This window comes from Neoarius graeffei, chromosome 4 (genome assembly GCF_027579695.1).
Source record: "Neoarius graeffei isolate fNeoGra1 chromosome 4, fNeoGra1.pri, whole genome shotgun sequence".
Classification (NCBI taxonomy): Eukaryota; Metazoa; Chordata; class Actinopteri; order Siluriformes; family Ariidae; genus Neoarius; species Neoarius graeffei.
The window spans coordinates 109,267,453-109,289,220 of record NC_083572.1 but is presented as its reverse complement, the minus strand read 5'-3'; the positions used below and the strand labels follow the sequence as shown (position 1 = coordinate 109,289,220).

Here is a 21,768-nt window from a genome sequence, read left to right as displayed (position 1 = left end):
GATGTGTCAGACATCAACAAAACGGTAAAGAATAAGTGGAGATGGGCTTGGCGAAATGAAATGGGTGATAATGGCAAGCTCCTGCTGCTGTGCCAAGGAAAAAGAAACAAAAACAGGCATCAGGTGTTGCCAAACTAGATGCCTTTGGCTTCACTGCGAAGAAGCAGAAAAAGTGAACTTTCACTTTACTTTTCTTGTTTCCTGGCTTTATTTCAACAGATTTTCTTAATTTTATTTCTGTTCCACTCTTTTGAAAGCATGGTTCAAGTTCGGCTGCACTTGCACTTTTCTCTTAACCACTGTTGTGCATTACTAAAGTATTGTTGAAATAAATTTGCACTTTGCGCTGAAAACTTGATGTTTCGTCATGATTAGCCAGTAATGACAATGGTCAAGTCTTGCCTTAGCTTTAGTCATTGTTAAAATTATGTAAATGTACTATAAGTAGGGGCCGAGGGGATAATGGACAACACGGCGTTTAAAATTTGACGCATCGCTGACGTGGTAGGGGCCAACGACATGGAGCTTTTTTTTTTCAGTCAGATGATTTTTTTTTTGCTTTAATCCATGTATTTATAGCCGACTCTAAGCGAGGAAATATCCCTTTGTCTCATTTCCACAATGATTGTACAGGATCCCTCAGGATTCTTGACTTATCAATTGCAAGCAAAAGTAAAAATGTTTACCTCCAATCTTCTCCTTTTTGCTTGAGCGTTACTGCTCCGTTTCTTCTCTGACTGGTTGATTTTGTTTCATGCGCACAATCCACTCTCTCCGCCTCTTCTCCTCTTTCGGAAAAAGCCAACCCACTCGCTCCGCCTTGTCTCCTCTTCCGGAAAAAAACAACCCTCTGGCTTCACGCACACAATCCACTCTCTCCGCCTCGTCTCCTCTTTTGGAAAAAGCCAACCCACTCGCTCCGCCTCTTCTCTTCCGGAAAAAGCCAACCCTCTCGCTCCGTCTCTTCTCCTCTTTTGGAAAAAGCCAATCCACTCGCTCCGCCTCTTCTCCTCTTACAGAAAAAGCCAATCCACTCTCTCCGCCTCTTCTCCTCTTACAGAAAAAGCCAATCCACCCTCTCCGCCTCTTCTCCTCTTTCGGAAAAAGCCAATCCTCTCGCTCCGCCTCTTCTCCTCTTTCGGAAAAAGCCAATCCTCTCGCTCCGCCTCTTCTCCTCTCTCAGAAAAAGGTAAAAGCTTCTTCCTGAACCGGTCCCGTTGTTACAGTTCACTGCACAGCAATAAGGCATGGGGACTTTTCTTTGGAAATTCCCGAACGCACGTCTGCACTCAAGCCAAACGGCAATGTATGTAAACGGAAGTGGCCTCAACTCAAGCGGTTTGTTTGGCTTAAATGCTGTCACGCACCGAGTGGTCACGAAAATAGCCAAGAGAAATTCGCCATGATCCGTGCTAACTTATTTTAATTATTACTTATTAACAATACTTCTTGGGACCAGAAGAAAATTACAGAGGGTTTTTAACATATAAGGTTTCAAATGTGTATAAAATTAAAACCGTTGCCTGTGAGCTTTAAATGGTATAAAATGTTGCATACACTTGCGGTGAGAAGTTTACCGACACGGACATAGATGTCATGGTAATATTGGCTTTTCAGTGATTTCTTTAAACTGTTCTTTTTCTCTGGCAGAATGATTGTACAACATACGTCTTTAATAGAAAAACAAAGATTTTGATGCACAAGTTTTAATATTTTACATTTTATGAAATCAACTGGGTGGAACGGTGGTGTAGTGGTTAGCGCTGTCGCCTCACAGCAAGAAGGTCCGGGTTCGAGCCCCGTGGCCGGCGAGGGCCTTTCTGTGTGGAGTTTGCATGTTCTCCCCGTGTCCACGTGGGTTTCCTCCGGGTGCTCCGGTTTCCCCCACAGTCCAAAGACATGCAGGTTAGGTTAACTGGTGACTCTAAATTGACCGTAGGTGTGAATGTGAGTGTGAATGGTTGTCTGTGTCTATGTGTCAGCCCTGTGATGACCTGGCGACTTGTCCAGGGTGTACCCCGCCTTTCGCCTGTAGTCAGCTGGGATAGGATCCAGCTCGCCTGCGACCCTGTAGAACAGGATAAAGCGGCTACAGATAATGAGATGAGATGAGATGAAATCAACACAGGGTCAAAATTATACATACAGCCACTTAGATGATAAAATCAGAGGTGCTGAAAATTCTAAAATGTGGCTTCACTATGCCAAGGCCAAGGTCTCTTAACTTCCTGTTAGTGATGATGACTGACTAACAGGACTAGTAGCTTTTCTGTGCAACATAAGAGGGTTTGTTTGACACTGATTGGATTGACCAACACACAGTACAATGGGAAAGTCCGAGGAGCTCAGTGCAGATCTGAAAAAGAGGATTATAGATTTACACACTCAGGAATGTCTCTGGAGCCATTTCTAAATAATATCAGTTCAAACAACTGTACTTTGCTAAGCCACTTTGCTGGAAGAAGACCCAAACTGTCACCTTCAGCTGGTTCAGATGGTCAGGAACAATCCAGGAACCACCAAGGCACAGGCCTGCCATGAACTGGAAGCTGTACAACATACGTACATCTTTAATAGAAAAACAAAGATTTTGATGCACAAGTTTTAATATATTTTACATTTTATGAAATCAACACAGGGTCAAATTGTACATACAGCCACTTAGATGATAAAATCAGAGGTGCTGAAAATTCCAAAATGTGGCTTCACTGTGCCAAGGCCACCAATGTCTCAGTCTACACTCAAGTGAGTTTTACATTGTCATAGACTGAGACGATCTTCTTCTTCGTCTCATAGCTGGCAAGGACCGTAGAGCCACCACTGGTGACATTTTAACAGTCCATAATTGGTGTGTCTAGGGCATCTAAACTTGGTGTAATTTAAATCCCATCCCTCTCCAAGCTTGATCAATAGACACTTTAGAGTAGCCAATTAGCCTAACTGCATGTCTTTGGACTGGGGGGAAACCAGAACAAACCCATGCAGACACGGGGAGAACATGCAAACTCTACACAGAAAGGCCCCCATCAGCCACTGGACTCGAACCAAGAACCTTCTTGCTGTGAGGTGACGATGTTAACCACTACACCACCGTGCCGCCCAGACTGAGAGGCTGCTGTCCAATAAAGATGCTCCAAAATTGACAAGCCCCAGCTAAAGATTGCAGCTGACCACAAAAGCATGGGCAGTGACAATAACTTTATAAGTTTGGCCATCGCCTAGGCGGGTGCTGGGTTGGGCTAGTTCTGCTTGAATTAATAGACTAGCTCTAGCTCAGGCACTGAACACTAGGTAGAGGATGCCAATGTCTTTATAGTTAGTTGAGAAAAATCAGCGTGTGATAGTTATAGGTAGGGTGGCTGAGGGCTAGGCAGTGGATTGTAGCTCCATGTACAAAGGTTTAAGTCCTTTTCCTATCACTAGCCTCGTGGTGTATAACAGATTGGATTGCAAATCCAAAAATGTAGATTAATTGCCTGCCAGGGCTTTTCCCGTCTTTTTGCTGGGAGGCGGGGAAAGTAGATGAATGCTCGGTGGCTTGAGCGTCCAGCTGTTAACTAGGAATTTGTAGGATCAAGGCCTTCTCATCAAGAAAGGCTTTAGCTTAATGAAAGTGTCTGAGTTGCATTCAGAAGCTGTGGGAGAGAGTCCTGCAAGTCTTGTACAGAGATGAGGAGATTCTCACTCCTACTTAAAGCTTTGAAGGCTTTTGGTCGAGTATTATCCTCAATCTCTAGTTAATTAGTGCTTGGGCTAGTGGAAGGAGTCATAAAGTTGTGGTTATGAAGGTGGCTATGAAGGAGTTGTGTTTTGTATATTTTGTAGACATCAGAGGGTTAAGGAGTTGTTTGTGTTAGGAGAGATTGTTAAAGTTAGACTGCCTTTCAGATTTTTCAAGTCTCATCTCATCTCATTATCTCTAGCCGCTTTATCCTGTTCTACAGGGTCGCAGGCAAGCTGGAGCCTATCCCAGCTGACTACGGGCGAAAGGCGGGGTACACCCTGGACAAGTCGCCAGGTCATCACAGGGCTGACACATAGGCTACGTTCACACTGCAGGCTGAAGTGACTCAAATCCGATCTTTTCGCCCATATGTGACCTGTATCCGATCTTTTATTGACAATATGAACGACACAGATCCGATTTTTTCAAATCCGACCCAGGCCGTTTGGATATGTGGTCCTAATTCCGATTCCTATCCGCTCTTTTCGTATGCGACTTCAGTCTGAACCGCCAGGTCGCATTCATCCGACTTACACGTCATCAACAAGCCACAAACATCACTATTCTGCACGGAAGTAGGCGGCGGGTCTCTCAAAAAAAGTTACAACAACATGACGCATAATCACGGGCGCAGATAGAGGGTGGGACTCGTCCCACCCAGATTTAAATTCACCTCGCTCGGTCCCCCCCACTTATAGGGAGGAAAAAACGTCTATGCTGTCTTTCTTTGCATAAGGCAAACCTCACGGAAAAATCAAAAGACTAATTACCATTCGGTTTATTGAGGTGCACAGCAGTGTATACAGAGTTGCAACAACTCACATAAAACAAAACAAAGACTGATATTCGGTTGGTTGAGCTGCACAGACTGCACAGGTTGCGAGCTCGAGCTTGGTTGCTATGGTAACCCACAAGTTTGACAGGCATATCGGGGTTTGGGGTTGGTTTGCTGGCAGCTTTGTCCCCCCCAGTTTTTTGTCCCCCCCAGTTCAAAAAACGTATCTGCGCCCCTGCGCATGACATCAATGCGAGGGACGCTTCGGGCTGTGAAGGTTCTGAATCTTCTCAATGGAAGGACGCAGAGGTTAGGGAGCTGATTTCCATTTGGGGGAATGCAGCTATTCAAGCTAGATTGGATGGGTCATACCGCAACCGGGCGGTTTTACTTCCGTAAACACTGGCCATGCTCACTGCGTGCGACGTCGTCGTATCCTGCAATGCGCATGCGGAACACTTTTAGGTCGCTTTTCGTTCATACTGAGGATCACATACAAGTCGCATATATTTGTTAATGTGAACGACCTCACAAAAAAAATCGGATTTCACAAAAAAATCGGAATTGAGCATTAAGCCTTGCAGTGTGAACGTAGCGATAGACACAGACAACCATTCACACTCACATTCACACCTACCGTCAATTTAGAGTCACCAGTTAACCTAACCTGCATGTCTTTGGACTGTGGGGGAAACCGGAGCACCCGGAGGAAACCCACGCGGACACGGGGAGAACATGCAAACTCTGCACAGAAAGGCCCTCGCCGGCCACGGGGCTCGAACCCGGACCTTCTTGCTGTGAGGCGACAGCGCTAACCACTACACCACCATGCCGCCAGATTTTTCAAGTGTAGGTCATAAAAAGAATTTTCACCGACACCCAGCTATTTTTGTTTAGTGGACTGAAAGCTACAGAATTCGAATCACAGACTTCCAATTTTATTATTATTTTTAAATAGACCAGTTAATGAATTTAAGGCCACATGGCCTTAAATTCTCCGCTATTTTTTCCTGCTTCACCATGACCCAATTCAATATACTACATCATGCATCACATGGTGGGCTTTCCCCGTTCACGCAAGGCATTGTGGGGTACAAATTAGAAACAGGAGAGAAAAATGGAGGACGTGTGTGCGCGAATGAAACGTGAAAGACCAACTACAGTAACAGAAAGAAAGCGAGAAGAAAAGACGTTATGTTCTATACGAAGGAAAGGAAACGCAGGACCAAACTAATAAATATTGGCGCTCAGCGAGCACCTCGGTGTGATCAGCTGTTCGTTTAGCGACAGAATGATGGAACGGTCAGTGCACGCTCAAAGGTAAACCTGTAGATGGCAGTAATGCAACACTGTGGATGCCAGCTGCTGTAAAACCCAGAAGAAGAAGGTAAACCTGCGCATGCGCACACGGACTTCCTCTGTCTGCTTGACTGCGCGAAGCGAGCGATTTCATGCACATTATTTGCTTTAATCCCCTCAAATTAAATAACTTCCCAGCCACAGAATGGCCTGATAGTTTATGAGATATTACAGAAATAAACAGATATCACAATGACCACATTTCAGAGGGAACTAAATTTCACCGATTTTATGAAATCAAAAGGCCGTCTAGCTTTAAGGTTATTGTGTAGCATATTTGTAGGTAAAAATATAGGCTAAACTGAAGCACTTTATGCAACAACTACAAGGAAATTATGCAGGAATACAGGAACAAATACACAAAAATTGCAGCTTTTTTATTCCGTTAAACTCTTTCGCACAAAAATCTCATTGTAAATATAATTATTAATGTAATAAAGTAAATCCTAATCAAAATACAGTCAGGTCTGTTTATATGTAAATACTCATCTCATCTCATTATCTGTAGCCGCTTTATCCTTCTACAGGGTCGCAGGCAAGCTGGAGCCTATCCCAGCTGACTACGGGCGAAAGGCGGGGTTCACCCTGGACAAGTCGCCAGGTCATCACAGGGCTGACACATAGACACAGACAACCATTCACACTCACATTCACACCTACGCTCAATTTAGAGTCACCAGTTAACCTAACCTGCATGTCTTTGGACTGTGGGGGAAACCGGAGCACCCGGAGGAAACCCACGCGGACACGGGGAGAACATGCAAACTCCACACAGAAAGGCCCTCGCCGGCCCCGGGGCTCGAACCCAGGACCTTCTTGCTGTGAGGCGACAGTGCTAACCACTACACCACCGTGCCGCCCTATGTAAATACTTCCAGTTCCAATTTTTTGAAGGTTTCAGTTGCTTCAAGGAATTCTCTGATATTCCAGATTAGGCTTGTGAAGGGATGAGATGAAAAATCATTCTTTTTTTTCCTTTGAAATCTGATCCAGTGCCATCTTGAATGATTGCTGTTGGTGCGTAACTTTCTGCTTTTCCTTTCCCCAGATTGCGTTTGTGCTGTACCCGCCGAGTGAGGTGAAGTGGGATCCGTCCGATCACAGCAACATGATGTTCATCACCATGTGTTACAGCTGGCACCTGGTCTTCGCGCTCATCATCGTGGCTGTAGCACACACCACTGTTATATGGTAAGTCTACATATTATTAGCACTTTAAGGAAAGTCGAACATACGACCGAAATTCTCTGACACCAAATTCACCTGATAAAAACATACACAGCACTGTATAACTGAAAAGTCCTCATATTCGCTCATTTTTATTTTATTTTATTTCTGTTTCTATAAGGCCTGGTGTACATTTCCGTCTGTCTGTTTGTGAACACGAGTTGTCAAGTAGAAATATGCCTTCATAGCTGCAGCTAGCATAACTATGTCCACTAGGGGGCAGAAGAACAGAACGAAAGTTCTCAATGCAGAATGATTAGAGAAGAAGAAACGAATCAATATGACCTATTTATTTATTTATTTATTTGTAAATTATGTAAATTCCTAGCTCAGAGTGTTCAAGCTACAAAGTTGGGAAAAAATATAGACGCCTCGATGGAAGCGTGTGTTTTGTTAGTGACAAGCTAGCCAGCTAACACTAGTGATCATGAGTTAACGATGTATTTATTTTCTTCTAAGAAACAGTGAAGTGTACGGTCAGTGATACAAATTAAACCAACGAATCTGTCTGTGTTGATTTATATAAAGTAAACAGTAAATATTTTATTTACTGTTGACGCTGTGAGCGGGCATGTCGACAAGATGTTATACGCACACCTCAGGATCGCGGAAACCTTCCTGACTTTGCAAGTTGAAGCATTTTCTTTGATTTTTTTTTTTTCGAGTCAGGAGTCAGAAATTCAGAGTAACAGTATGGTATCTCGTAAGTAAGTCAAACAGGAGCAAAAAATGCATTCAGCCCAATTTAAGGGATGGACAATTAGAAAGGTTATATTGTGATACTTAAACATGATACGTATCGCTATATTTTGCTAACAGCGAAGGCATTTTTAAAAAAAGAACTGACAATTACAACCCCAATTCCAAAAAAGTCAGGACACTGTGTAAAACATAAATAAAAACAAAATATGTGAAGATCTTCAAATCATGGAAAGCCTACGGTATATTTAATTGAAAATAGTACAAAGACAACATATCAAATGTTGAAACTGAGAAATTTTATTTTATTTTATTTTTTTAATATATGCTCATTTTGAATTTGATGTCAGCAACACATTTCAGAAAAGTTGGAACGGGGCAACAAAAGACTGAAAAGGTTGTGTAATGCTAAAAAACCCTAATTTGGTTAATTGGCAACAGGTCAATAACATGATTGGGTATAAAAAGAGCATCCCAGAGAGGCGGAGTCTCTCAGAAGTAAAGATGGGGCGGGGTTCACCGCTCTGTGAAAGACTGTGTGGGCAAACAGTGCAACAATTTAAGAATAACAAAACATTCTCAATGTAAAACTGCAAAGTATTTGTGGATCACATCATCTATGGTCCATAATATCATTAAAAGATTCAGAGAATCTGGAGAAATCTCTGTATGCGAGAGACAAGGCTGAAAACTGACATTGGATGCCTGTGATCTTCAGGCCTTCAGGAGACACTGCATTAAAAGCAGACACGTGTCTATAGTGGAAATCACTGTATGGGCTCAGGAACACTTCAGAAAACCATCGTCTGTGAAAACACTTCATTACTGCATCCACAAACTCAAGTTAAAACCAGATATAAACAATATCCAGAAACCCCGCCGTCTTCTCTGGGCCCGAGCTCTTTTACGATGGACTGAGGCGAAGTGGAAAACTGTCCCGAGGTCTGACGAATCAAAAGTAGAAATTCTTTTTAGAAATCATGGCCACCACGTCCTCCAGGCTAAAGAGGAGAGGGACCATCCGGCTCGTTATCAGTGCACAGTTCAAAAGCAGCATCTGTGATGGTATGAGGGGGCATTAGTGCACATGACATGGGTAGCTTGTACATCTGGGAAGGCATCATTAATGCTGAATGATATAAACACGTTTCAGAGCAATATGCTGCCATCCAGACTAAATCTTTTTCAGGGAAGGCCTTCCTTCTTTCAGCAAGATAACAAACCGCTTTCTGCACATATTAAAACTGCATGGCTCTGGAGGAAAAGAGTCCAGGTGCTAAACTGGCCTGCCTGCAGTCCAGACAAAGGAGACCCCAAACTGTTGAGCAACTGAAATTGTATATCAGGCAAGAATGGGGCAACATTTCTCTTTCAAAACTACAGCAAGTGGTCTCCTCAGTTCCTAAACGTTTACAGTGTTGTTAAAAGTAGAGGTGATGCAACACAGTGGTAAACACGCCCCTGTCCCAACTTTTCTGAAACTTGTTGCTGACATCAAATTCAAAATGAGCATATATTTTTAAAAAAAAAATTTCTCAGTTTCAACATTTGATATGTTGTCTTTGTACTATTTTCAATGAAATATAAGGTTTTTATGATTTGCAAATTATCACATTCTGTTTTTATTTACAGTTTACACAGCGTCCCAACTTTTTTGGAATTGGGGTTGTGTCATGTCATCACATTTTCCAGCCTTTTGCTTAATCAGATAATACTAATGTCCTCCTGAATAGTGCAACTGAAAAGCGCTTGCCTGACTGGCAATGGTGAGGGAAGAGCTCAGCAGTAGGTGGGAACTGATCAAATCGGGAAGACAAACGCTTAAGAAAAGAGATAATTAATATGTGTTTTATTAGTTTGTATACAAATCGATATGTTCTTTCTTTCCTTTTTGTTCAGCGTGGTACGTTCCAAACTCAGGAGGACGCCACCGATGGAGATGGGTCTGCTGAAACCACAGGAAAGAGAAGGAGACTCTGAAGATGAGGGTTTATAAGTACAATGTTTATCCTCCGTCAATCAGGTTTTCGCAGTAAAGACACGCTCGAGAGCTGCCTGTAAATGCCAGCATGATCAAAACTAGTGACCAGGACAGGGTTCACTTCCTGTCGTCTCAACCCACTACTCTGAATGTGAGTGGTGACGGTTTATCTTCAGCTGCCTTTTTGATCTTCTCTTAAAAGGAATACTCTTGTATTTTTTAATCCGACTCACTATCCAAATTACAAGATTCTGTATCTTTCGTGTATGCAAGATTTTGCAGACAAGAAAGATACAGAAAGAAGACAGAGTTTATGATTTTTAAAAAATACTGGTGTATTTCTTTAAAGAGAGATATCTGGTGCAATCATTCCTTTCCTTTGTTAGAAAATAACCAAAGAAACTATGATATTTTAGCTAAATAAATCATTACTATGAAATATGATGAGATACTGGACATATATTTATCTTTATGTGCATTGTACGTTTTCCTGGTTAAAACATTCAACTCTGAGATCATACTTGGGAAATAACAGCCTTTTAAAGCCAAACAAAGCCCAAAAATAAACACAGTTTGTCGATCATGGCAAGTGCTCTGATGTGCCCTTTGCATGTTTTAATTAAAAATAAAACTTTATAACAATTTATTCATTTTAAAAGTTACGATATTGCTAAGAATAGGCTTCCCTGGGCGTGGCCATTTGCACTGAAATGGGGTATCCGCCTGTGACGTAACTGGGTCACTAGTACACTGTTTACCTTCGTTACACAGAGCCATCAAATAAAGGCTTCTAATTTTGAAAAAATCCCCAGGCACCACTGTGCTCTCTCTCTCTCTCTCTCTCTCTCTCTCTCTCTCTCCTTGTGTTTTCACTGCTTCAGATGGGTTAAAGACAGAGAAAGAACTTCGCTGCGCTGTAATATACTGTATATGTGACAAATTAGGGCCCAGTCCCACGACACCGATAACTATACCTATACCTATAACTCTACTACTCTACGGAAGTGAAACCTGGCCGACACTCGCCAAGCAGTTCCACATTTTAGAAATGTTCCATCAACGGTCCTTATGTCGCTTGCTCAACATCAAGTGGTGGCATCACATCACGAACACTGAGGTCCTCAGACATGCAAAATCAACCACTGTAGAGACCATCATCCAAGTCAATAGGCTCCACTGGTTGGGCCGTGCCTGCAGAATGGACGACACCTGGATGCCGAAGCAACTTCCCTTCGGTGAGTTAGCTCAGGGTTCAAAGCCAAGGGATCAACCGAAGGAATGCTGGAAAGACTGCATAAAAGACGACTTGAAGGCTTTCATATTGCCCTTGACAGAAAGTCCTGGCGCTCCAACATCTGTCAGGGAAAAGCGCTCTCAGAACGCAACCTCGAAGATCGCCGGCAGGCCAGACGGGCGAGACAGCATAGGGGGACCCCAATCGTCAAACCTGACGTGGATTATATGAGGGGATAACTCCAACTCTGACTATACTGTACCTATGGCTGAATTTAGTTCCAGTCTGTAGCAGTCACACCACAACTATAATCCCCACTATAATATCGGTTGGTCCTGCCACTCAGGGAAATAAAGGCATCGTTATCAGTCTGGTGTGACCACCAACCATATAAACTGCAGGGGACCCATTCATTTATAGTTATCGTAATAGTTGTAGTTATAGTTATTGGTGTTGTGGGATCGGGCCTTAAAGGCTTCTAATTCTCAAAATCTAATCAGAAATTTTCTGTCTGAAATGTCTAAAGTCCTTTCCTGCACCATATGGCACATAGGGCGGCACCGATCTTCTAATATGTGATTTTTACTGACAGCAAAATCCACAAATTGACAGACTTCAATTTTATGAATTTTGAATCTCACTCAGCTACGCAGTACTGACACAGATATTGGTAAACAATGGCTGTTGTCATAGCAACGTGATTCTTGCCATCTAAAAGGATCGCGTTTCACAGTGAATAAAAACAAACAAAGAATATCACATAAAAAAATACAGGGGAAATTTTCATTTTTTGAAAAAAAAAAACACTGCAAGTAGAGCGTGATGGAGCGTTTATAGGCAGCAAACAAAACAGCCTCCTGGTTGTGCGCGTGTGTGTTCACTGCTTCAATGATCAGGATTATTTTTACACCCAAACATTTGACCCTCGGCATCTTCAGGGTTGTTTACAGCAATTTAGAAGTGATATATCCACTAGATCTCAGCCTCGGTAAGTCATATAGCGTATAAGTGACATCACAATCTCAGATTCTCTCACGTAATTTGTACTCAGAAGGGGTGTTCACACGGCACATATTTGCATCGATGCTGCACCGATGTATTTTGTTGCGATATATCTTACACCGGTGTAAATTTTGTGGAGCGTTCACACGTCACAAACCTGCTTACTAGAGAGAAGCGTGTTAGCACCGGTGCAGCCCCACTTGCGTTCACACGGCAGTTTTTGCGACCGTGCTATACGATAGTAATGATGCGGAAATGAAATATGCGCATGCGTGAAAATGTACTTCCTTTTCCCGGTTGTCATGGCATCACCAAGCGCCGGGAAAACAACGTGGACGAAGACACCCGTGTTGCCAGATACTGCTGACGTTTTCCAGCCCAAAATATGTTCAAATCCGCCAAAATGCACTTAAAACCGCCCAATCTGGCAACACTGGAAGACACGCAGTTCTGTTGTTGTTGTTGATATTCGCCATTTTGGAAGCGCAAAATACCAGGATGCAAATTATGCAATGCCCGTATGTAATCAACTCTCGTCATGCGTAGCGAGTCTACCCCTGTAGCGTTCAGACGGCCCATTTTATATCGGTGCTGCCCCGCAAACTAGCATTTACTCCGGAGTAAATTTCTTAAACCACCTCCCGAGCAGGGTTAGATTTGCACCGGTTTAAGCAGCTTTCAGGGGCTACACCGGTATAACTTTGTACCGTGTGAACGCTCTACCGGAGCAGCCCCGGTGCTACACCGGAGTAAAAGTTGCCGTGTGAACACCCCTAGAGTGTGATATTTGAACCTGGGAGAGTAAGATGGCAGCACTCAGGGACATTTTATTTTTAAAGAAAAACAATCTGTACACAGTATACAGGTACAAATTTGAACAAGTGAACACTCGAACATGTCTTGTATGAATATTATCTGTCAGTATAAACAAAGGAGTTAATTTTTTGGGTTTTATTTGGTTTTAAGAGCACTAGCTGTATTACGATCACTGTTAAAAAAAAACACACACAGTGATAAAACACAACAGAAGCTGCTGATATGAGTACAGATTTGTCTTTTTTGCTTTCGGACTCCTCTACCTGTCGTAGAAATGTTGGCTGTCATTTCACTCGGAAGTTAAATGCCAGTGAAAAATCTCCTGCTTTAATGTTTCGTGACATTTCGGAGAAATTGTTTGGACTTTCTGAACAGAAAGCGTGTGCAATCTGGGAAGAACCTTGAATTACAGCGCATTAACTATTTATAGTGTATTTTGTAAAGATGCTGCCTGTATCATTGTGGATTTTAAACACCTTATTGTTATTTAACAGGAATATTATAATGGATACACTTTCACAAAACGATGTGTATAATTTTCTGTGGTTTACACGCCGATAGCTTTGTGCGGTCTGTATTTATGAGAAAGGGTTGTGTAAAAATGCTGCAATATCTCCTTGCTTTTAAAAATAAACACAAGTTGTCAGATTTTTGCATTCTCGAAAATGATTTTGTGGTTTCTCTCTCTCTTTTTAACTGCAGTTCTTATATGCTGATGCGACATAGGACAATGTGGTGACAGTTGATAGTGAAGATACTATCGACTTATGAGAATACGTCGATACGTTGACGTATCAGCCTTCGCCAATATGCCCGCCACTAAAGCTTTCCTAGCCTGTCTATGAAGGTGTAACCACTCACTCTTACAATTATGCAGGAAGACTAAATGATATGTGTGGCAGCGGGGGCGTGGTCAAGCGCCGGTCTGTGACCGGAGAGCGGAGTCAGGCAAGGCAAGGCAAGGCAAGTTTATTTATATAGCACATTTCATACACAATGGCAGTTCATTGTGCTTTACAGAAGTAAAAACAAAAACAGTAAACAATAGAGAAATAAAATTACATAAAATAATTTTATTTTTATTCTAAAACAATTAATTAAAAGAATTAAAAGAAAATAATAAGAATTAAACAATAGTAGAAATAAAATAATAAAATGAAGTAGTAGTTCAAATAGGAGGAGAAAAAAGAAACCAGCAGAATAGAATAAAGAATAAAATAGAATAAAGTTAAAGTAAATTTAAAACATGCAGAGAAAGTAAAGATTATAAAAAATGTAAAGAAGACAATATTAATTATTTAACAGAAAGCATCTGAGAACAGCTTGGTCTTTAGTCTAGATTTGAAGCTGCCAACAGCAGGAGCATTTTTGATGTCCTCTGGCAGTTGGTTCCATAGCTGTACTGCATAGTAGCTAAAAGCTGCTTCACCACACTTTGTTTTAACAACTGGTTTTAATAGTAAATTTTTCTGTTTCGATCTGGTAGATCTGATTGGGTTAGGCCGCTGCAACATATCAGAGAGGTAATTGGGCCCTGTACCATTTAGAGATTTGTACACCAGCAGCAATGCTTTAAAGTCAATTCTGTAGCTTACTGGAAGCCAGTGAAGGGACCTTAGAATTGGAGTAATGTGCTCTGTTCTTTTTGTTCGTGTGAGAACCCTAGCCGCTGCATTTTGAACCAGCTGAAGTCGTTTGATGGTCTTTTTTGGCAGGCCTGTGAAAAGGCCATTGCAGTAATCAACCCTACTAGAGATGAAGGCATGTATTAGTTTTTCCAGATCATTTTTTGACATAAGTCCTCTTAGTTTGGAAATGTTTTTTAGGTGATAAAATGCCATTTTAGTGATTGCTTTCATGTGACTGTCAAAGTTTAGCTCACTGTCAATGAAAACACCAAGATTTTTAACCATATCTTTTGTTTTAATCCCCTTTGTGTCAAGAATAGTGGTAATTCTGAGTCTTTCATCTTTTTTTCCAAATAGAATTACTTCTGTTTTATCTCTGTTCAGCTGAAGAAAATTTTGTGACATCCAGCTATTGATTTGATCGATACACTGGTAGAGACATTCAAGGGGGGCATAATCATTAGGTGATAGAGCAAAATAAATTTGGGTATCATCTGCATAGCAGTGATACAAAATTGAATTTTTATTGATAATTTGCCCAAGTGGGAGCATATAAAGGTTGAAAAGTAATGGTCCAAGAATCGACCCCTGGGGGACACCACAGGTCAAGGACATTGACGTTGAGGAACAATTTCCCAGGGTAACAAAGAAGCTTCTATCTTTTAAGTATGAATTTAACCAATTGATAACTTTACCAGTCAATCCAACCCAGTGTTCAAGTCGATATAGCAGTATGTTGTGATCAACAGTATCAAAAGCTGCACTGAGGTCCAGTAATACCAGGACCGATGTTTTGCCTGCATCAGTATTAAGACGTATGTCATTTATAACTTTAATCAGCGCTGTTTCAGTGCTATGATTGGCACGAAATCCTGACTGAAAATTATCAAAACGGCTGTTTGATATCAAGAAGGCAGTTAATTGATTGAAGACAATTTTTTCAAGGATTTTCCCGATGAATGGTAAATTTGATATTGGCCTGTAGTTATTTAATACTGAAGGATCCAGATTATTTTTTTAAGTAGGGGCTTTACAACGGCTTTTTTTAGGGAAGGTAAGTGGCAGAATCACTACACCTGATGTCAATTAACCTGTGTTTGTGTGTCTTCCCAGTGACCGCGCCCTATACCGTATAAAGAGAGAGAGAGCAGAGGAAGAGAGCTCTCTCCTGAACCAGACAACTTGTGTGTGTGTGTGTGTGTGTGTGTGCGTGCCTGGAAGAGAGTAAATATTGCGTCTGAAAAGAGCAATTAAAGAGTTATTGAACTTTATTCTGGCCGGCCGTCTTTCTGTGCTCCTCCCCCTCCTACGAACTGCTACAATATGTATCTGGGGCAGATTAATTTCACTGATTTAGACTCTTGAAAAGTGAATGCATGCTGATTTGGGACAGTTTTCAGGTATTACACTGCAGTTAGCCCCTTCTGCAGCACAAACACACTCCGGTATTTTTTTATTGATGTGAATAAGACTGAAAATCAGGATTGACACACGGATCCGATCACTTGCAGTATATAATTTGAAAATAGTCAAAGTGTTTTGCTGTATTGTCCATTTCACTGGTACTAACAGTATATACTGAAAGGTTCTGACTGCGAAGTTGAATTCTGGGTAAAATGTTCTATTTCTATCACTGTTGGAGTTTCCAGATGTTTCGCTGCTCCACACACACCGTGTATCCTGTGTGTAAATGTTTTGCCGGGATAAAAATAATCCTGCATTTTACGATTCCAGAGATCGCCGAAGCAGAGTTTGACCTACTTTTAACCAAAACAAGTGGGCGTGGGCGAACATGGCGGACTCGGCTCTCCCTCCAGCGAAAAAGAAAATGAAATCCTGCCTAGTGAATGCAACTGCAAGATAGAGCGAGGTTAGAGAGATGACGTCCTTTTTCTGGACAGATAACTAAATCATTCTAGCTAGCGCTTAGCTATCTTAGCTTTAGAACCCATGAGCTCGACTCCACGGTAGCGAGTGTGGAGTTACACACCTAATGTTTTGATCTTACACAGAAAGAAACGAGAACACAAAAGCAGGAACAGAGAAAAGATATTTATTCATCTTTTGTTTCACAGATCTAGTCACGAACGTCAACCACAAATTGCACAAATCCCTGTGACTCAAAACTCTCCGAGGTCGATGTCATCACGATGCAGAGTCACGATGTTTTCTTGGTGGTGTCGCCATCTTGGTGTGACGCAGTTCCATAGTTATGCTAGTTAGTTAAAGCTCCTCCCTCGCGTTCGGCTGTTTCCTGTTTCCAGTGAGCCGTACTGTTTACCTCAAGAGGGAGGAAAACGGTCCCAAAATAGAGAAAAGCAACCCTCAGAATAATCATCACAATGATCACATCCCGTTCATCTGCATGATATTGTTCTTGTGCGACAGAGGAAAATTCCATGTGCAATAAAAATTTGAAAATTTCAGATGACTTTGTAGTCAGTAACTTTAAGCTGATTTTCTGGGTGTGGCATTTAGATTAGATTAAGAAAAGAAATCACTTATGTGTGTAGGAAACCAATCTTCTCGGGGTACTACTGCTTTATTTTCTTATACACAAAGACCTTATAGATCCAAACCTGTCCCAAATGTGTTTTCAGAGCAGATAGTCAGTATTTAGCCATTCCTGCTGGTTCAGGGACTCAAACCCGTGACCTTTTGGTCCCAAAGCTGCTTCTCTAACCATTAGGCCATGGCTTCCCCAAACCCTTAATGCTTACTCGTTCAACAGTCCACCATTCTGAGGATTAAACTCTGAGCCAATTCTTAAGGATGGCATGGTGGAAAAGTGGGTTGCATCGCCACCTCACATCTCCAGGGTCTTTGGTTTGATCCTAAGCTCAGGTTACCTTCTTTGTAGACCCGTTTTAGTGTGGGTTTCCTCCACGGTCCAAAAAAATGGACTGGGATCCCATCCGGGCTGAATTCTCCTCCCTTACACACAGTGCTACTATGATTATGTCTAGAACGTCCATGATCCTGACTAGGATAAAACAGTTAGTGATGATTAACTACTTCTATTACTTGCCAGCTACATTGCAAAAGTAAATAAATAAACCTCATACACCAAATACATCTCAGCTGTTCAACTTTATTTGGAGTAAATAAACATGGTAAACAGTGAAATGAAAAATAATATATGTGTCTAGGATATTATTCGAAAGAGAAAGAGAATTTTTCCCCATCCCTTTAATCGTAAACTACATTTACCAGAGTGAGCAGACTACTAACGCTACTAACATTAAAATATCTAGTACACTACACACACACACAGTGCCGTCTATAATTTTTGGCACCCCTTGTTAAGATTAAAAGTCATGAAGTTCAACACACTTCTCCCTCATTTGGTTTATTTGTGTGTTCTCTTATCTTTCCCATGTTAATGTTGGGGAATTCGGCCTCTGTGTCGCCTCATATTTGTTCCCCAGTTAATCAGGAAGTCATGGATTACAGCTTGAAAGTACCTACACACTCCAATCAACTCAAACATGGACAATTTAAATGAGAAACATGCTTCAGTTACATTGTGTTCACTATCATTTACAACCCCGATTCCAAAAAAGTTGGGACAAAGTACAAATTGTAAATAAAAACGGAATGCAATGATGTGGAAGCTTCAAATTGCATATTTTATTCAGAATAGAACATAGATGACATATCAAATGTTTAAACTGAGAAAATGTATCATTTAAAGAGAAAAATTAGGTGATTTTAAATTTCATGACAACAACACATCTCAAAAAAGTTGGGACAAGGCCATGTTTCCCACTGTGAGACATCCCCTTTTCTCTTTACAACAGTCTGTAAACGTCTGGGGACTGAGGAGACAAGTTGCTCAAGTTTAGGGATAGGAATGTTAACCCATTCTTGTCTAATGTAGGATTCTAGTTGCTCAACTGTCTTATGTCTTTTTTGTCGTATCTTCCGTTTTATGATGCGCCAAATGTTTCCTATGGGTGAAAAATCTGGACTGCAGGCTGGCCAGTTCAGTACCCGGACCCTTCTTCTACGCAGCCATGATGCTGTAATTGATGCAGTATGTGGTTTGGCATTGTCATGTTGGAAAATGCAAGGTCTTCCCTGAAAGAGACGTCGTCTGGATGGGAGCATATGTTGCTCTAGAACCTGGATATACCTTTCAGCATTGATGGTGTCTTTCCAGATGTGTAAGCTGCCCATGCCACACGCACTAATGCAACCCCATACCATCAGAGATGCAGGCTTCTGAACTGAGCGCTGATAACAACATGGGTCGTCCTTCTCCTCTTTAGTCCGAATGACACGGCGTCCCTGATTTCCATAAAGAGCTTCAAATTTTGATTCGTCTGACCACAGAACAGTTTTCCACTTTGCCACAGTCCATTTTAAATGAGCCTTGGCCCAGAGAAGACGTCTGCGCTTCTGGATCATGTTTAGATACGGCTTCTTCTTTGAACTATAGGGTTTTAGCTGGCAACGGCGGATGGCACGGTGAATTGTGTTCACAGATAATGTTCTCTGGAAATATTCCTGAGCCCATTTTGTGATTTCCAATACAGAAGCATGCCTGTATGTGATGCAGTGCCGTCTAAGGGCCCGAAGATCACGGGCACCCAGTATGGTTTTCCGGCCTTGACCCTTACGCACAGAGATTCTTCCAGATTCTCTGAATCTTTTGATGATATTATGCACTGTAGATGATGATATGTTCAAACTCTTTGCAGTTTTACACTGTCGAACTCCTTTCTGATATTGCTCCACTGTTTGTCGGCGCAGAATTAGGGGGATTGGTGATCCTCTTCCCATCTTTAATTCTGAGAGCCGCTGCCACTCCAAGATGCTCTTTTTATACCCAGTCATGTTAATGACCTATTGCCAATTGACCTAATGAGTTGCAATTTGGTCCTCCAGCTGTTCCTTTTTTGTACCTTTAACTTTTCCAGCCTCTTATTGCCCCTGTCCCAACTTTTTTGAGATGTGTTGCTGTCATGAAATTTCAAATGAGCCAATATTTGGCATGAAATTTCAAAATGTCTCACTTTCGACATTTGATATGTTGTCTATGTTCTATTGTGAATACAATATCAGTTTTTGAGATTTGTAAATTATTGCATTCCGTTTTTATTTACAATTTGTACTTTGTCCCAACTTTTTTGGAATCGGGGTTGTACATTTACGGGGCGCCAATAATAATGGTACGTGGTTTTTTTTAATTAAGACAACCTTTGTAATGCATTTAATAATAAAAGCTAGCGATATCATAAATGGACGGTTCGATGACACTGACATCATCATCAGAGTAAAATAAACAGTATTTAAAGTGATTAAGAGTCAGTTCAGGTTTTTATAAAGTCCCAAGAGAGTGCATCAAGTAAAAAACCTTGGCACGTACGGAATCATATTGGATGTTTAATTTTGGCTTTTTTTTTTTTTCTTGGATGAGCAACATCTCATAAGTCAGTCAGTCAGTCCAGTTGCTTCCCAGAGGATTTTCGTAGAATAATAAATTGATTGCTCAAATCAGGAATGTGAGGCCATGCTCAGTCTTAAGGTGTTTACCAATAGTTGAGTACCAATAGTCTGATGACATGAGGACCATTCGTTTTTCCTTGCCTTTTAAAGACCAGAAGTTGTCTGACATGGTGAGAAGACAGCTTGGATCTTTGAGTGCTAGACTTAACATCACTTTACTTCCTGTTTACACAAGTCGTAAAATTCAGGAGGAAGTCAAGTTACACGAAGCCAAACCACCGCTAGTTAACCAACAGAACGTTGTTTATTTATTTCAGTGCGGTCTGTGTGATGCAGACTATATTGGCTACACCTGCAGGCATCTGTACCAACAAACTGAAGAACATCGCCACTCAACTATTGGTAAACACCTTAAGACTGAGCATGGCCTCCTAGACATCCCTGATTTGAGCAATCGATTTATTATTCTATGAAATCCACTGGGAAGCAGCTGGACTGTCTGATTTATGAAATGTTGCTCATCCAAGCAAAAAAAGCCAAAATTACACATCTAATGTGATTCCATACATGCCAAGGTTTTTACTTGATGCACTCTCTTGGGACACTATAAAAACTTGAACTCACTCTTCATCACTTTAAATACTGTTTATTTTACTCTGATGATGTCAGTGTTGTCAAAACATCCGCTTATGATATCGCTAGCTTTTATTATTACATGTGTTCTTGTGGGAAATAATTATTCCTTGATAAAGGATTTGTTTTTCTCTGAATAAATTTATTTCAATTAAAGGTTGGATTTTTCTTATTTTTCCAGTGTGAGATGAAGCGACTTCACCAGAAGGTGGATTTTTTTTCTAACCCTTTTTACTAATCTTTACATGGGGTGCCAATAATTATGGAATATAAAAATAACAAACTAAGATATTATCTGAAAAGGAAAAACATTTCCCCTTACCTTTAATGGTAATCTCGATAAATCTCGATAAATTTCCTGGACTGAACATACTCCTAACACTAAAATATCTCACACACTACAGATTTATTGTGATTTGAAACACAGCTCTTTTTTTTTCTCTGGTTGTATTATTTTTCTCCTTCCTCCTTGTGAAACGCCACCCCATCTGTTTGCGCTCTCCATTTCACCATGACGTCCTCTGCCATCCCATGATCCTTCACTTTCTGCACAATCTAAAGAATTATTAAATAATTCAGGACAGAGACACCGATCTCATGTGAAACTTGTAGAAATGCAATGAAAACTGAACACAACAGCAGAGATTCAGTTTCCAACGTGTCCGAACCTGATGAAGACTCTGGCTGAACCAGTTCTGTGGGATCTTGTGGACGATGAGATCCACCTTCTCCATGATGGGCATCTTGAATGCACTCACATCCTGATTGGACTGGACCTTCACCTTTACAGTGGTGCTTGAAAGTTTGTGAACCCTTTAGAATTTACTATATTTCTGCATAAATATGACCTAAAACAACATCAGATTTTCACACAAGTCCTAAAAGTAGACAAAGAGAACCCAGTTAAACAAATGAGACAAAAATATTATACTTGGTCATTTATTTATTGAGGAAAATGATCCAATATTGCATATCTGTGAGTGGCAAAAGTATGTGAACCTTTGCTTTCAGTATCTGGTGTGACCCCCGTGTGCAGCAATAACTGCAACTAAACGTTTGCGGTAACTGTTGATCAGTCCTGCACACCGGCTTGGAGGAATTTTAGCCCATTCCTCCGTACAGAACAGCTTCAACTCTGGGATGTTGGTGGGTTTCCTCACATGAACTGCTCGCTTCAGGTCCTTCCACAACATTTGGATTGGATTAAGGTCAGGACTTTGACTTGGCCATTCCAAAACA

General features: G+C 41.3%; 1 protein-coding gene and 1 long non-coding RNA gene across 2 annotated transcripts in view; one reads left to right on the top strand and one right to left on the bottom strand.

The window, feature by feature from the left end:
• The window catches only part of tmem45a (transmembrane protein 45a), a 49,988-nt gene extending 40,004 nt beyond the window's left edge, over positions 1–9,984 (top strand). Inside the window, exons 5-6 of the mRNA XM_060920147.1 lie at positions 6,907–7,049; positions 9,684–9,984. Coding sequence (XP_060776130.1) covers positions 6,907–7,049; positions 9,684–9,780 — 240 coding nt within the window. The 3' untranslated portion in view covers positions 9,781–9,984. The remainder of the gene's footprint in view (positions 1–6,906; positions 7,050–9,683) is intronic.
• Positions 1,748–21,119, bottom strand: LOC132885459 (uncharacterized). The gene is made up of 3 exons (XR_009654594.1): positions 20,852–21,119; positions 2,480–2,549; positions 1,748–2,356 (listed from the first exon to the last, which is right to left on the bottom strand). It is a non-coding gene; the product is annotated as an uncharacterized LOC132885459 (long non-coding RNA).
• Positions 21,120–21,768: the final 649 nt, after the last annotated feature.